This window comes from Vombatus ursinus, unplaced genomic scaffold (assembly GCF_900497805.2).
Source record: "Vombatus ursinus unplaced genomic scaffold, bare-nosed wombat genome assembly UNPS02006342.1, whole genome shotgun sequence".
Taxonomy (NCBI): Eukaryota; Metazoa; Chordata; class Mammalia; order Diprotodontia; family Vombatidae; genus Vombatus; species Vombatus ursinus.
Window position 1 is genome coordinate 1 of NW_020946120.1, and position 12854 is coordinate 12854.

At 47.1% G+C, this 12854-nt stretch overlaps 1 protein-coding gene across 1 annotated transcript; it reads right to left on the reverse strand.

Moving 5' to 3' along the window:
* Positions 1 to 8370: 8370 nt before the first annotated feature.
* LOC114032994 (tyrosine-protein phosphatase non-receptor type 9-like) lies at positions 8371 to 12362 on the reverse strand. The gene is made up of 3 exons (XM_027848440.1): positions 12123 to 12362; positions 11289 to 11496; positions 8371 to 10251 (listed from the first exon to the last, which is right to left on the reverse strand). The coding sequence occupies exons 1-3, from the start codon at positions 12345 to 12347 to the stop codon at positions 10037 to 10039; spliced, it is 648 nt and encodes a 215-aa protein (XP_027704241.1). The 5' UTR covers positions 12348 to 12362; the 3' UTR covers positions 8371 to 10036.
* Positions 12363 to 12854: the final 492 nt, after the last annotated feature.

Consider the following 12854-nt stretch of genomic DNA (forward strand, 5'->3'; position numbering starts at 1 on the left):
TAAAATGAAGAAGTTGGAATGGGTAATTTCTAAAGTCGTGTCCAGTTTTCTGATACTGTGCGTATGAATGAAAGGGATGATAGCGAGAATGAAAAAGAATGGATTCATATGAAAGACATTGTGACATAAAACTGAATCAGAGAACTGGGTGACAGATTAGATAAAGGGAACAAGAAAGACAAATGAATCAAATATGGAAGATTTTCAACCTCTGTGACCTGACTGAGTGATGGAGTTGCCTGTGGAGGCCGGAGGAGAAAATCTGGGAGGTGGAGGGTAGAAATCTTTTTGGTTTGAGACCCTTAGAGTTGAAAGTACCTTTGAGACATAAGGTTGGAGACAGCCTAAGAGGCAAATTTATCAATCTTCCCTAGAGATGATCATTGAAAGATTCTTCCAGAGAGAAAAAAGTCAATAACATTATCAAGACATACATGGACATGTGTATGAAGACAAAATGAATTGGTCATGGAAATGGAGGAGTGTCAGGGATACCAAGGGAGCCTCTATCACTGTTCCACTGGTTTCATATCAGCCCTTGTCAAAAAAGGACCAGAGGAAAGGGGATGGGGGGGGGGGTTCCCTTCGTTCCGATAGATGAAGACCTCTCCAGAACAGGGCCTGTGTCTCCTCCATTAAGAGTAGGATTCCTGAGGTTCACGTCTCTCCATCTTCTTATACCTCTCACAAAACCCTGCTCAAGACTGCAGTGAGTTCCTCCAAATGTGGATGGAAGACTTGTGGTTTAAAATAGGCATTCTGGTACAGCAAGAACAGGTGACTTATCACCTGAGTACAGAAACAGCCAGGACACCGAGTACTGGAGCTCCTCCCTCCAGCTACCGGCTGAAAATGTCTTGGGTTTATTGGCTAGATTTCTTTTTTAAGGACCATGCCTTAAACCCAAATCACTCTGGCTCTCATTGATAGGCCAACAATAGGTCCCAGGCCAAACCCACTTGGTCATTGTTGGAGTCCGATTGACTCAAAGTGAATGTAAATAGGAATTGTTTCTCTTTTTGCCAGAAACCCTGAGGGTCTTCCCTTCCCAGTTTGATTTTTTTTTTCTTGACTAGGTTAAAGAGGCCATTCTTTGCCTCACTTTTTTACCCAGCCTTAATCACTGAATGGGCATTGCCTCAGTCAAACTGAAACCTGCTATGGCGGCCAAGGTCCCCCACTGCATCCTGGGTCATTTCCACTTGTCCTGATCTATATCTGGCCACTGGACCCAGGTGGCTCGGGAGGACAGAGTGAGGCTGGTGACTTTGCACAGCCCTCCCTCACTTAAAGCCAATTCACTTGCATGTCATGGCATCACCTCCGTGATGTCATGGTCCTCTTCAAGAATGAAGGAAAAACAATAACCAGCTAAAGGCGAACAGCATGACCAACGCAGCAGAAAAGCTGTGCCCAGCTGAATCAAGGCTCTATCATTGATGGCCGTCTTTCCCCTCCCGTGAATGTCGTTCCCTGCTCACGGCTCATGAAACTTCAATTGGTTAACTGTTATGAGTGCCTCATTCCATTCCATTCTCCAACCTAAGCTACCAGCCCATCTAGAGCTGGTCACTCACTGAGTCCCAGTACCTTGTAGGTACTCAATAAATATTTATAAATCAATGAATAGCAGGTTTCTTCACTTCCAACTCCAGTCCATGCCTCTCCTGGACCTCCATAGCTTGGGTGATAGCCGAGGGCTGTTTCCATACCAATTTTCTGAGAGATATTAATAATGGTAAGCAGGGAGATGAGCAAGACAACCAATTCAGTTAAATTCTAATCCAATTCATATTTACTGAGCTCCTACTACACATGTAGTCCTACACAAGGCTTTTCTGAAGGGAAGACAGGAGGAAAAGACATGGTACCTGCCCTCAGGGAGCTACCAGTCTGGTTCAGAAGAAAATGTGGAGGGAAAGTACCTATTAAGCACCTACTAAGTGCAAAGCCCTGTGCTAGGTGGTGGGGATACAAATAGAAAAAACGAGACGATCTGTGTTCTCAAAGGACATGACTTCTAATGGGGGAGACAACAGATAGATAAAGTTTCAGCTATAAATCAGATGAAGAAGCCCCAGGTCCTTAGGATGCAGCAGCAAAGCAGATTGTAACGCATCTTATTTAGACAAGACTCACATATGTGGAACGGAGTACAGTACAAGAAGACAGCCTACATAGCACACATTCTATAAATATGTGTATGGAAAGCAGCAATTTAAACTGCAGGAATATAGGACAAATGTTGCCAGCTTCATCCCACCCCATCGGATTCTACTTTGTAAAGTAATTTCCATGGCCCTAGTATAAATTACTGTCATGAGAGGGTTGAAAGGAGTTTTATCTACCGCAACATAGATATCAGTCAAACTGGAGAGGAGTTGGCAAGGTGAGAGAAGCAAAAGCATTCAAAATATAGATCTGACCCAAAGGGCCCTTTGCTGGCTGGGTATGACTATAGACTGACTCACAAGAGTGAAGTAGTGTGGTGTCATGGAACATGAGTTTAAATCTCAGCTCTGCTATTTACTATCTGTGTAACCTCAGAGAAGTCACTTAGGAACTATGGGACTTCCTTTGTTAATCTGTAAAATCGAGAGTTTAGATGAGACGGCCTCCAAGGGACCCTCCAGCTTTAAAATCTGTAACTTTTAAACTAGCTAAAATATCTTTGAAATTACCAGGTAGACACAAAAAGAGCAGTCAGCACTCCCCTGGAGAGAAGAGGCTGTACAGCCATAGCATTTTAGCAGAGCACAAGTAGATGGCATCTCAGCAGAGAAAGCAGCTCAAAGATATCAGAAACAAAGTGGCAGCTAGGTGATGCAGTGGATAGAGGTCTGGGCCTGAAGTCAGGAAGACACGAGTTCAAATCCTGACTTAGACACTTACTGGCTGTGAACCTCTAAGCAAGTCACTTGTTTGCCTCAGTTTCACTCATCTATAAAATGGGGGAGGGGGTAAGAATAGCACCTACCTCCCAAGGTTGTAGTGAGGATGCGTTGTTCAGGCTCCATGTGTTCCCTCTCTCACGTGTGGGTTCACTATCCCACCAATGGTTCTGTGGGTATGTGTACAACGTAAATGATGACATTTTCCTTTTTATTTGCCTTATTGTCTAAATACCTATGTTTGTGTTCTCTAGTTTGGCCTAGTTTAAGGGGGAAAAAAAGAGCACTTGAGGTGTGGTTTTGAATAGATGCTGACTTAAAATATGCCCTGAATTTAAATTCAGCTCTCAGGGGCTCACTTTTGAGGGGGCCCAGGATACATATGTATTACTACACACAGTAATGTGTAATTAGTAATAGTAATGGGCAGTGAGGTGGCGTAATGGATAGAATGCCAGGCCCGGAGTCAGGAAGACTCATCTTCTTGAGTTCAAACACAGCCTCAGGAATTGACTAGCTGTGTGACCCTGGGCAAGTCATTTCACCCTGCTAGCCCCAGTTTCCTCATCTGCAAAATGAGCTGGAGAAGGAAATGGCAAACCACACCAGTATCTTTGCCAACAAGACCCCAAATGAGGTCTCAGAGAGTTGGACACAAGTGAAACGAGTGAACAATAACGCCACACCTCGGTAATCAGTTGGTACTTGTTGAATGAATGGATTCTGTCTCATTGTTAGCAGCTTGTCTCCCCCAATATGGTTGAGAACACTTAGCATAGAGTGAATAAACTGACTGTCCACTGTGTAAGCAGGTGAAGCGTTCCTCCGACACTAAAAGCATGAATGAAACATTGAGGTGCTAAAACACGCGTGTGAGGCCCATGAAGTCTCCTCCAGACACTTTTTTAAATGCAGGAGACGTCAATGCTCCTGGGTGATTGCAGGGTAAGGTGTCCTGCAAGGCTGAAGACGCCGACCGGCGGTTCTCTGATCCCGTACCCATCCGCAGCACTAAATGTCAACCGGAAAGTCCTTCTCTGTCCTTAGATCAGATAGCCACCTACATGGTATCACCAGTGGGGCTCTAGAAGCCTCACCCACCCCAAATTATCTTCCTCATGGGGCCTCCAGCTCCAGCGCCAAAAACTCAGCCAGGAGAGCCTTCATATCCTCCAGGCTCCTGCTTTATTCTGAATAGCAGCTGGATGAGCTCATGAAGTCCCAGAACCTGGCAGGCTGGGAGTGAGTCTGTCCTCTAGGGAAGGTAGCATGGAAGGAGGAAAGAGGGAAGGGCACAGAAGACAAGTCAGCTTCAGGAACTGGCCACAGGTTGTCCCTGGGGGCTTCCCACGCTGCATTCCTCCCATCCAGGGACGCTGGCACCAAGGCCGAAGGAGGAGTATTGGGACCACCTCTTCTGCCCTGCCGTGCCTCTGTTCTCCAAAACCCACCAGCAAACTCAATACTTCCTCCTCCTCCGGGAAGGGTTTCTTGACTGGTCCCAACAAGCAGACTGTGCCATTTGTTCCAAATCCCCTTGAGAACTTTGGGATGCCTACTTCTTTGAGGAGTTCTGTTGGTACTTGGGTATGTAGCTTATTTCACCCATCAACTCAGATACTCTCTGGAGGCACAGGTGGGCTGTGCCATCAGATTCAGGGCTGTCCTCCAAAGACACTGCCCAGATCACCCCATCAGAGATTTCGGTGTTGGAAGGGCTCTTAGAAGTCATCCATCTTAGAACTCTTCCATTTTATAGACAAAGGACCAGAGAAGGAAATGATTTACCCAAAGTCGCAGCTATGCCAGTGGCAGAGCAAAGATTTGAATTCAGACCTTTTGACTGCAAAACCAAAGTCCTTTTTAATAACGATAGCTAACATTGATACGCCGCTTTAAGGTTTGCAAAACATTTTCCAAATACCTCCTTTGATCCTCACAATAACCTTGGGAAGTAGGTGCTTTTTATCCCTACTCTGTAAATGAGGGAAACCTAGGCAGAGAGCTTAAGTGACTTGCCCAGGGTCACACGGTGTCTGAGGCTCACATTTGAACTCCAGTCTCCCTGATTCCACTGCCACAATGGATAGAGTGCTGGACCTGGAGTCTGAAAGACTTGCCTCAGACTCTTAATAGCTGTGTGCTCTGAGCAAATCACATCACCTCTGTCTGCATCAGTTTCCTCAACTGTAAAATGGGAACAATGACAGCACCTACCTCCCAGGGTTGTGGTAAGGATCAAATGAGATATTTGTAAAGTGCTTTGCAAACCTTTAAATGTTATATAAATGCTAGCTATTATTATTTCAAATGCTGAGATCTCCTCAAAGTTGGAGACCATCTCCTTCCTTTGCATTTCAAACCCTCTCACTCCACTGCACAATTCTGTTTCTTTTTGGTCTCTGATCTCTAGGGCCTGGGATGGTGCCTTGCACCTAGTAGGTAGTTGATAATTTTTTTTTTTTTGGTAAGGCAATTGGGATTAAGTGACTTGCCGAAGGTCACAGAGCTAGTACGTGTCAAGTGTTTGGTCTGAGGCCGCATTTGAACTCAGGTCCTCCTGATTTCAGGGCTGGTGCTCTATCCACTGCACCACCCAGCTGCCCTGATAATTTTTTTAAATTAAATTACACAATGTGCTTTAGTGAATATCTTTGACAGCTAATTTTTAACTTGAAGTCACTATGTAAAAAGTTTGGAAAATTTAAATCTCCTTGTTGGGATTATGTTGGGATTTAGGGAAGGGGCGCCCCAGCTCTTCGTACAAATTGGGCTGGGAGGGGTCAGGTCCATCAGCTGGTGGACTTCATACTTGATGTCACAAAAATTTGTGACCAGGGATAATCAAAAATCAAAACCAAAAACAAAACAAAACCTTTCCGCTTGGCTCAGAAACTAAAGTCCACAAGCACTTTCAAAGGAATTTTTTCCCCTTTATTGTGCCATATTTGAATTTAGATATAAGAGGGGTTTTGGTATATGTGCTTTAAAACAAAAATTTACATACACAAAATTCATTAAATGTCCAAACATGTGAATGTCTTTCAAGTTGTCAGAATATTCCACAGGAGGGATTAGTACCAAGTATTCAAGAGAGAGAAGAAAAAATAGAGACTACAGTAGACTTAGGTGAAATAGGAATAGTATTCAAACTCTGGGCTCTATTCCTTTCTACCTATATGACCCTAAGTCACTTCCTTTCTCTCTGCCTCAGTTTCCTCATCTATAAAAGGAGAGGGTTGGATTAAGTGATCACAGAGGTCCCTGGCATCCTGTTTTCCTATGACTTCTTCCTAAAGCTTCAAAACTGTAAGCCCTTCGAGGCCAGGGCTGTGCTTTTGAGCCTTGTCATCTCTCTTCCACAGTGGGTATCCAACAGAAGCTCACTGACTCACAACTCACAACTATGGGCTTTATAAGATACTCTGAGGAGTGGGGGAAATGGTCCAACCTCTTTCTCTTGAGGCTTTTTTATAAGTAGACTGGTGGGGAGGATGTGAGTGCAGCTTTCACCTGAAGTCAGAAATACGGCCTGGACTTGGGAACCTACCAAAGGCCCCTAGGTGACCCCTTGACCATGAGGAGTCTGAAAATAGAAAACTATAGGACAGAGAAGAAATGGCTTCTTCAAACACTAAGAAGATGGAGGTCAACCCCTCCAAGTAGCCATTCCTGATTGGTCCCAAGTCCCCATGTTGTCTAATGTACCAATAAAACCCGTCTGACCCATCTCGCCAAACTGGCATAGCCGTCTGTACTTATGTAACAGATTCTATGGCTAATGTGTTTGTCCGGGACATTGCTCCCATTAGAACATAAGTTCCATGAAGACAGTAGTTGTTTACTCATTTGCCCTTCATGGAAGTGAAGAAATGCTTTGGGAGTAATGGGATGGCAGGTGGGCTAGCCTTGAAGTTAGAACTTCCATCCTGGCAAAACCTGATTGAAGCTTGGAAATCAAGGCCACTTCCATTTCCACCTACTGATCCCTAGTGCTAAGAACACAAGGCAACAGTATTCCATAGCGCCTATAAGAGGTGGACAGGGCAAAGTAGGCACATGGAGCAGCCCGTAGGTAGGGGAGAATTTGGGGAGTGGCCTGAAAAATACTTTTGGGATCCCACTCCTCTGCAGACCTAACTCAGTAGGGCCATGGCCAGCTGGAAAAGCATGGTGGTCAACTAATGGGGCCCAAGGCTGCTGCACCTGAAGGGCTCCCTGTAGAGCCAAAGTATCGTGAGAAATCTGATTCAAAAGGATGAATATGAGGTGCAGAAAGACACCCTCATCAGGAATTTTCAAAGAAAGATGAAATTATTTTTAGTGTAGTTAGCATACTTACTAATTTTGGGTTGTGATTGCACTGGTCTGGGGAATTCTCTTTGTGGAAATTGTCTCCATCATGGCAATTTCCCTGTATCACATAGAGAACCACAAGGCCCTTCAGTTAAGAGACTGGTTAGTGAAGAGTGGCAACACACCCAGTATCCTGGCTGTCTTCAGCACTCTTTTGGATGGGAGATGGTCGTCTATGTTTCAGCCAAGCAGCAAGGCCAGAAACATTCTAAACCTTGCCTGAGAGGCTCAGTGACTTGCCTACCATCATGGCCAGCCTTGAATCGAGGCCTTCCCATCTCCAAGAACTGCATTCCATCCACCAGGCCCTACCACCTCTTCAGTATACATTCTTGTATTCTAATTCTTTACAGACTGGTAGTCCGCATAAGGAAGCTATAGAGAGAAACATATAGATCTAGCTATAGAGATACAACTGCCCACGAGAATGCCCAATGACACCGGGGGCCAGTTTATTATGGATGGAGGGGCTTTAAAGGGCAGTGAAGATCGCAGAAGCTCATGCATCCTGGTTCCTCTGCTGCAGTTAACAACCCATGGAAGAGAAACTTAGGCCAGGACTCGAGATGCCTGCCTTCTTCTGCCCCTCTCTGTGGTCCCATGGCCTTGCTGTAGCTCCCTGGGATCTTTGTGAGCAGTACCAGACCTCCTCCTCTCTGAATAGGACCCTGTCCCCAACCTGCAGTGATCTCCTCTGATCCATGCCACCCACAAATCTATCACAACCCAATTTGGTTACTAGCATTTCATGAGTTAGTCCTGTCTCTCCAATTAGGCCATGAGCTGCCGATGAGCAGGGACTGTGTCTTCTTTTGTATGTCTAGGAGTGCCAAGCACAGAACACCACAATACTTATTGATTGGCCTACTTCATGATATCCTGCCAGAAAGGCTGTCATCTGGGAGGGAGTGTACAGAACACCCTGGTCCCTGACAGCAACCTTCTTCCGGCTCCTTTCCAGAAGGGAGCCCTACAGGAGAATCCTCTCTACAGGAGAATTAGCCTTTGGGACAAAGGACATGGGGCTTCTCTCCCTTCCCCTTGCAATCTCAGAAGAGAACATTCGCTGCATACCGTCCCTCCTCCCCCCACCCCATGATGCTACATCAAAGAAGCTAAAAGGGTCAGATCATTTGTAGGTATATTTATATGTAAATACAAAATTGTATCGCCATAAGGTATTGAATATGAACATTTACAATTATTCTCCAAATCTGACTCAATCCTTGAACGTTAAATACAAAATGAAAAGATTGTAAAAATAAGAATATACACATTCAAAGAGCTTGTTACAGTATCAAATGACCGAGGGCCGCTCAGCCGCCAACCTCATCTTCTGTGAGAGAGGAGTTTTTGCATTACTGACGGTCTCCCCTCAGCACAGGGTGGAGCTGTTGGTGATGTTGGGCTGGGGCAGGACAGTGGGGTGACGAACAGCAATTCCAGAGTTGGGGGGTCTCTCTGTGGGGAGCCCCCAGCCAGGAGCCGCTTTCAGCTCTTTCTTGGCCCAGAACCAGGATGTAGCATCCCGATGACAAGGCAGGGGGATGCAGCGGAAGGCAGGGGTAAGAGGCAGCAGAGAGGGGAATGCTTCAGAAAGGCAAATGAGAAAGAAAAGCTCTTCTCGTCAAGTGATTCCCTCAGGTCAAGCTCCCCAACCCGTATTGTGCCCAGGGTCCCGTGAGCCCTCTGAAGACTTCGTACCGATTGCCTTTGGCCTTGGCTCCTCAGTGAGTTAATCCCCATCATCCCCTGGGGAGGACTAGGGAGAAATAGGGGTTCGAATGTCACAGTGGAGATCTGCAGCTCCTTATTCAAGGTAAAGGGTTTCCCCAGTGGATAAGGTAAACAGAGAAAAAAAATGTTAAGTTGGGAGAATAACGCACCAGGGTCACCACATACAGCATTCCCAGGGCCAAAGACAGGCCATGACCAAGAGGGGGACTGGTCCACACTCAGGAGAGGGTGTAGATGGCGGGGAGTAGGGTGAAGGACATTGTCACAACATCCTCCCTGTCTAACAACATAATGCATAATTGACTCCCCTCCCACATTCCCTCGGGTGGGAGCGCCCCATGGGCAACGAACAGTGCCGTTTCTGAAGCGACCTCCGAGGAACATGGCAGCCTGACCTCCAGCATGGAGCCCCATGAACTGCTGGAAAGAGGTGTGTACATATGGATTTATATAATACGTACATATTAACACATACAGTATATATTACATACACACACATACAGACAGATCCAGACCCACGCACACGTAACATACATACACAGGCACACAGAATGGTAGATAAGACTGGAGGACATGCCTTACTTCTTACACCTTCTTGGCACTGGGGATGACCTCTAAGATATGGGGTTGATCAAATTCTCCTGGGATGAACTAGAGGAGGTCTCTCACCTCCTTCCCCATCAAACTATGGCAAAGTCGAGGTGAGGGAGGTTTGAGAGGGGAAGAGAAGATGCTTTCCCACTTACCTCTGGGGACCCCTGTCAGAAATGGTAGCCACAATTTGGTTTTAATAAGGCACAGTTCAATAGCAGGTGCTAGAAATTAAGAACACGAGCTGCTAGCCACTGGCTACTTGTGGAGATTTCATCAGAGCTAGCTAGCCAAAGGAAAAGGCTGCCATGTACCAGGAGACGTAGAAAGAGGTGGATGTTTCAACATTACTGATGGCCGCCTAGGGGCTTGGCAGTGTCCCAGGGAGAGGGAGGAAGGCTGGCGGAAGGTTACTGATGGGCAGCCAGTTCCTGCACCAGGTGAGAGGCCCCAGGTGCCAGCTACTGCCTCTCGATGCTCAGCAGATGGCAGCCAGGGGGCACCAAGCCCTCCTTCAAGGCATATTCAATGATGGCCTTGTAACAGAAGAAGTACTGCTCCGGGGTCTGGATGCTGAATGCCCTCTGGGTCCTCATGCGGGACACTGTCTGAAACACGTTCAGCGTGCCCAGCTCTTCCAGCTGTGCCAGGCAGATGTCCAGCGAACAAAAGGTGCCTGTAGAAGGAAGTAGATGGTCGAGCTTGCTTTACTGCCAGTAAAGCCCCTGCCCCAAAGGAACTGAAGTTCTGTCAAAAGTAGTCTGAAACAGAAAAGAATGTAGAACAGCGACAGCAGACACCTGCCATGGGAGTCGGGACACCTGGAAACAAGCTGGCACAAGGGCGCGTCTAAGAGGAGATGGCAGAGGCGACACACTGCACATCCATCAGGCTTAATGGATGCGTTGGGGAGTGATGTGTCTGCTTTTTTATTCTTTGTCACAACGGATGCTCACTGGGGGTGGGGGGAGAAGGAAAGCTCTACGTGGAAATGAAGACAATTTAAAACAAGATATCAAGATAAGAAGGGATGCTTGTCCCAGAACACAATGGAGGTATGGGAACAGTGAGGGAAAAAGTGGAGCAAGGACCCTCCAACTGGAATAAGAGACAGGACCCAATTCCTTTCAAGAGTCACCTCAATGGCTGGGTAGGGTGAGGCATGAGACAGGTACATTGGCCCTTCATTCCACCAAGTATTACTCAGAACAGAAGGTGGGGGGACTACGGAATGGCCGGTCTAGAACAGATAATGTTGCTGATGTCATAATTCTCCTAGAAAAAAACCTGTTTGCTCAATTATGGATAGAAAAGGGCTACTGCCCATCGCGGGAAGGAGGGGTGGGATGAGGGGAGAAGAGAAAGAACTAAGAGAAGGGAAAAGGAAAAAGAAAGGGGGAAGGAGAGAAGGAAGGAAAGAGAAAAGGAAGAAAGGGGAAAGGGAGAGGAAAACCCTACTTGGCTTAGCATGCCCTCAGCCTTCCCTGGTCACAGGCAACTCTGTTAGAATATTCTTCAATGTCTGTTTTGTAAATTTATCACAGTCAGTGGCTAACACTGGAGTTGCCAAATTCACATTAAACGAGGCATCCTAGGGAAATCTGCCCGCCACAAATCTAAGGAACACTTTTCCCGAAAACTGACGACTGTGGCCCCCAGCATTCTGTGCCTTTAGTCCCCTGGAACACGGGGATCCCAGCCGGAAGTCATTACCTGTCCTGCCAATGCCTGCGCTGCAGTGGACCACGATGGGCGGCCCTCTGGGATGACCTTTGAAGCGTGGTCCCAAGTTCCTGACCGCCATCTTCTGCTGGTTTCTGACCACTCTGAGGAAGTCAATCAGGCTGTCAGCTGAAGAAGGGACGCCATAATCTGGCCAGCTCAGGAACTGGAAGTGGATCACTTGTCTCTTTTGTCGTTCCTGAGGGCCAAAAGTCACCACCAGTCAATGCTAGGCATCCCTTCCTTCTCTCCCCTCTGTAACCTTCACTCCTCCTAATACTTTTGCCTCTCTGCCTCATGGCCCCTCATCCTTCTTCTGTTCAGCCCTCTCAGTCCCCTTCCCTCTGGGCATCCATCTTCCCCATCTTTTTCTTCCTAGTTACACGGAGCCCCTTCCCCAGTGCCTTTCTTCCTGGTTCTTCTCCCTTCTCCTGAACTCCCCCTATCAGAACCTCCCCAGGATGCAAGCTCCAGTTCCAATCACTGGAAAAAAAGCAAAACAAAAAACTACTTCTTCAGCAAGTCTTGGTGCTCCACTTCCCAAGGGGGCATCCCAGATCATAGGCCTAGGACAACCCATGTTGTAGGGTTCATGTGCAATGCCACCACAGCATTAGGGTAGCAAGGCTGGGATGGCAAGGAGGAGATGTGACTCGCTATGGAGTACACGGGAAGTCCCCCAATCAGAGACCCAGACACCAGCATGGAGTGCCTCCCAATTTTTCTTTTCCCTTACACCAAAATCAATGCTAGCTGGAGATTTGACAACACAAGCTTTTCCCTCCAAAAGGGAGGCATCACAGAGAAGGAACGTGAGAGGATTACTTCTGTGTTATGAATTTCCAGCGTTGTTTTCTTATAATGGTTCATGTTTTCCACTCCTTGGTTGGTCACCGTGAGAAAGCCAAATCGGATCTGACTGTCTTTTTCCAAGGGCCAGTACTGGCCACACTTTCTCCTGCCACCTTCCTCGAATCTGGAGGGAGACACACAAAGGCCCAGAGTCAAAAGGAGCTCTCTAGCTAGCCATCCACCCTCACCAGAGCACATCTCCTGAGTCCTGCAGCGGCTGAGCCCTGGGCCTCCCTTCAACCTGCTTTAAAATGCCTCTGCCCTTGCTTCCCAACACAAAAGCAGCCCAGATACCTTCTAGAGGAGTGACAAGAGCCCAGGGGATGTTCGCATTGCCACTGCCTCTAAGGAAAGGCCTCCTGGTACCGTGGCTGTCTCTAAGTCACACACAGCCACACGCACGTCATGCCCATCGTACGGAAGACAAACTAGAGGAAAATGGACTTCAGGAGATCCTGGTGTGCTTGGAGCAGAGGGAAGGGAAACTGTGAGCTATGGCTGTCCCAAAACTGGTGACACCTCAGCCTGAGCTAAGAGGAAGGAGGGAGAGATAAGGTAAAATAAATCAGCATTTATCAAACATCCACTAGGCAGGAGGCACTGTCCTCAGCTCTGAGCATGGGAATCCCTGCCCTCAGGGAGACTGACTCTACTGGGTGTGCAGGCATGAACACAGAGAGGAAGAAAGGGACTCCAAGAGGCAAA

What these genes read in the sequence shown, in the direction of transcription:
- LOC114032994 (XM_027848440.1), bottom strand. Translation starts at nt 12,347, where the DNA reads ATGTGCTCTGGTGAGGGTGGATGGCTAGCTAGAGAGCTCCTTTTGACT. An exon ending in TGGAAATTCATAACACAGAA is followed by an intron (nt 11,497 to 12,122) that starts GTAATCCTCTCA and finishes TTTGGCCCTCAG; the next exon opens with GAACGACAAAAGAGACAAGT. An exon ending in CGCAGGCATTGGCAGGACAG is followed by an intron (nt 10,252 to 11,288) that starts GTAATGACTTCC and finishes TTCCTTCTACAG; the next exon opens with GCACCTTTTGTTCGCTGGAC.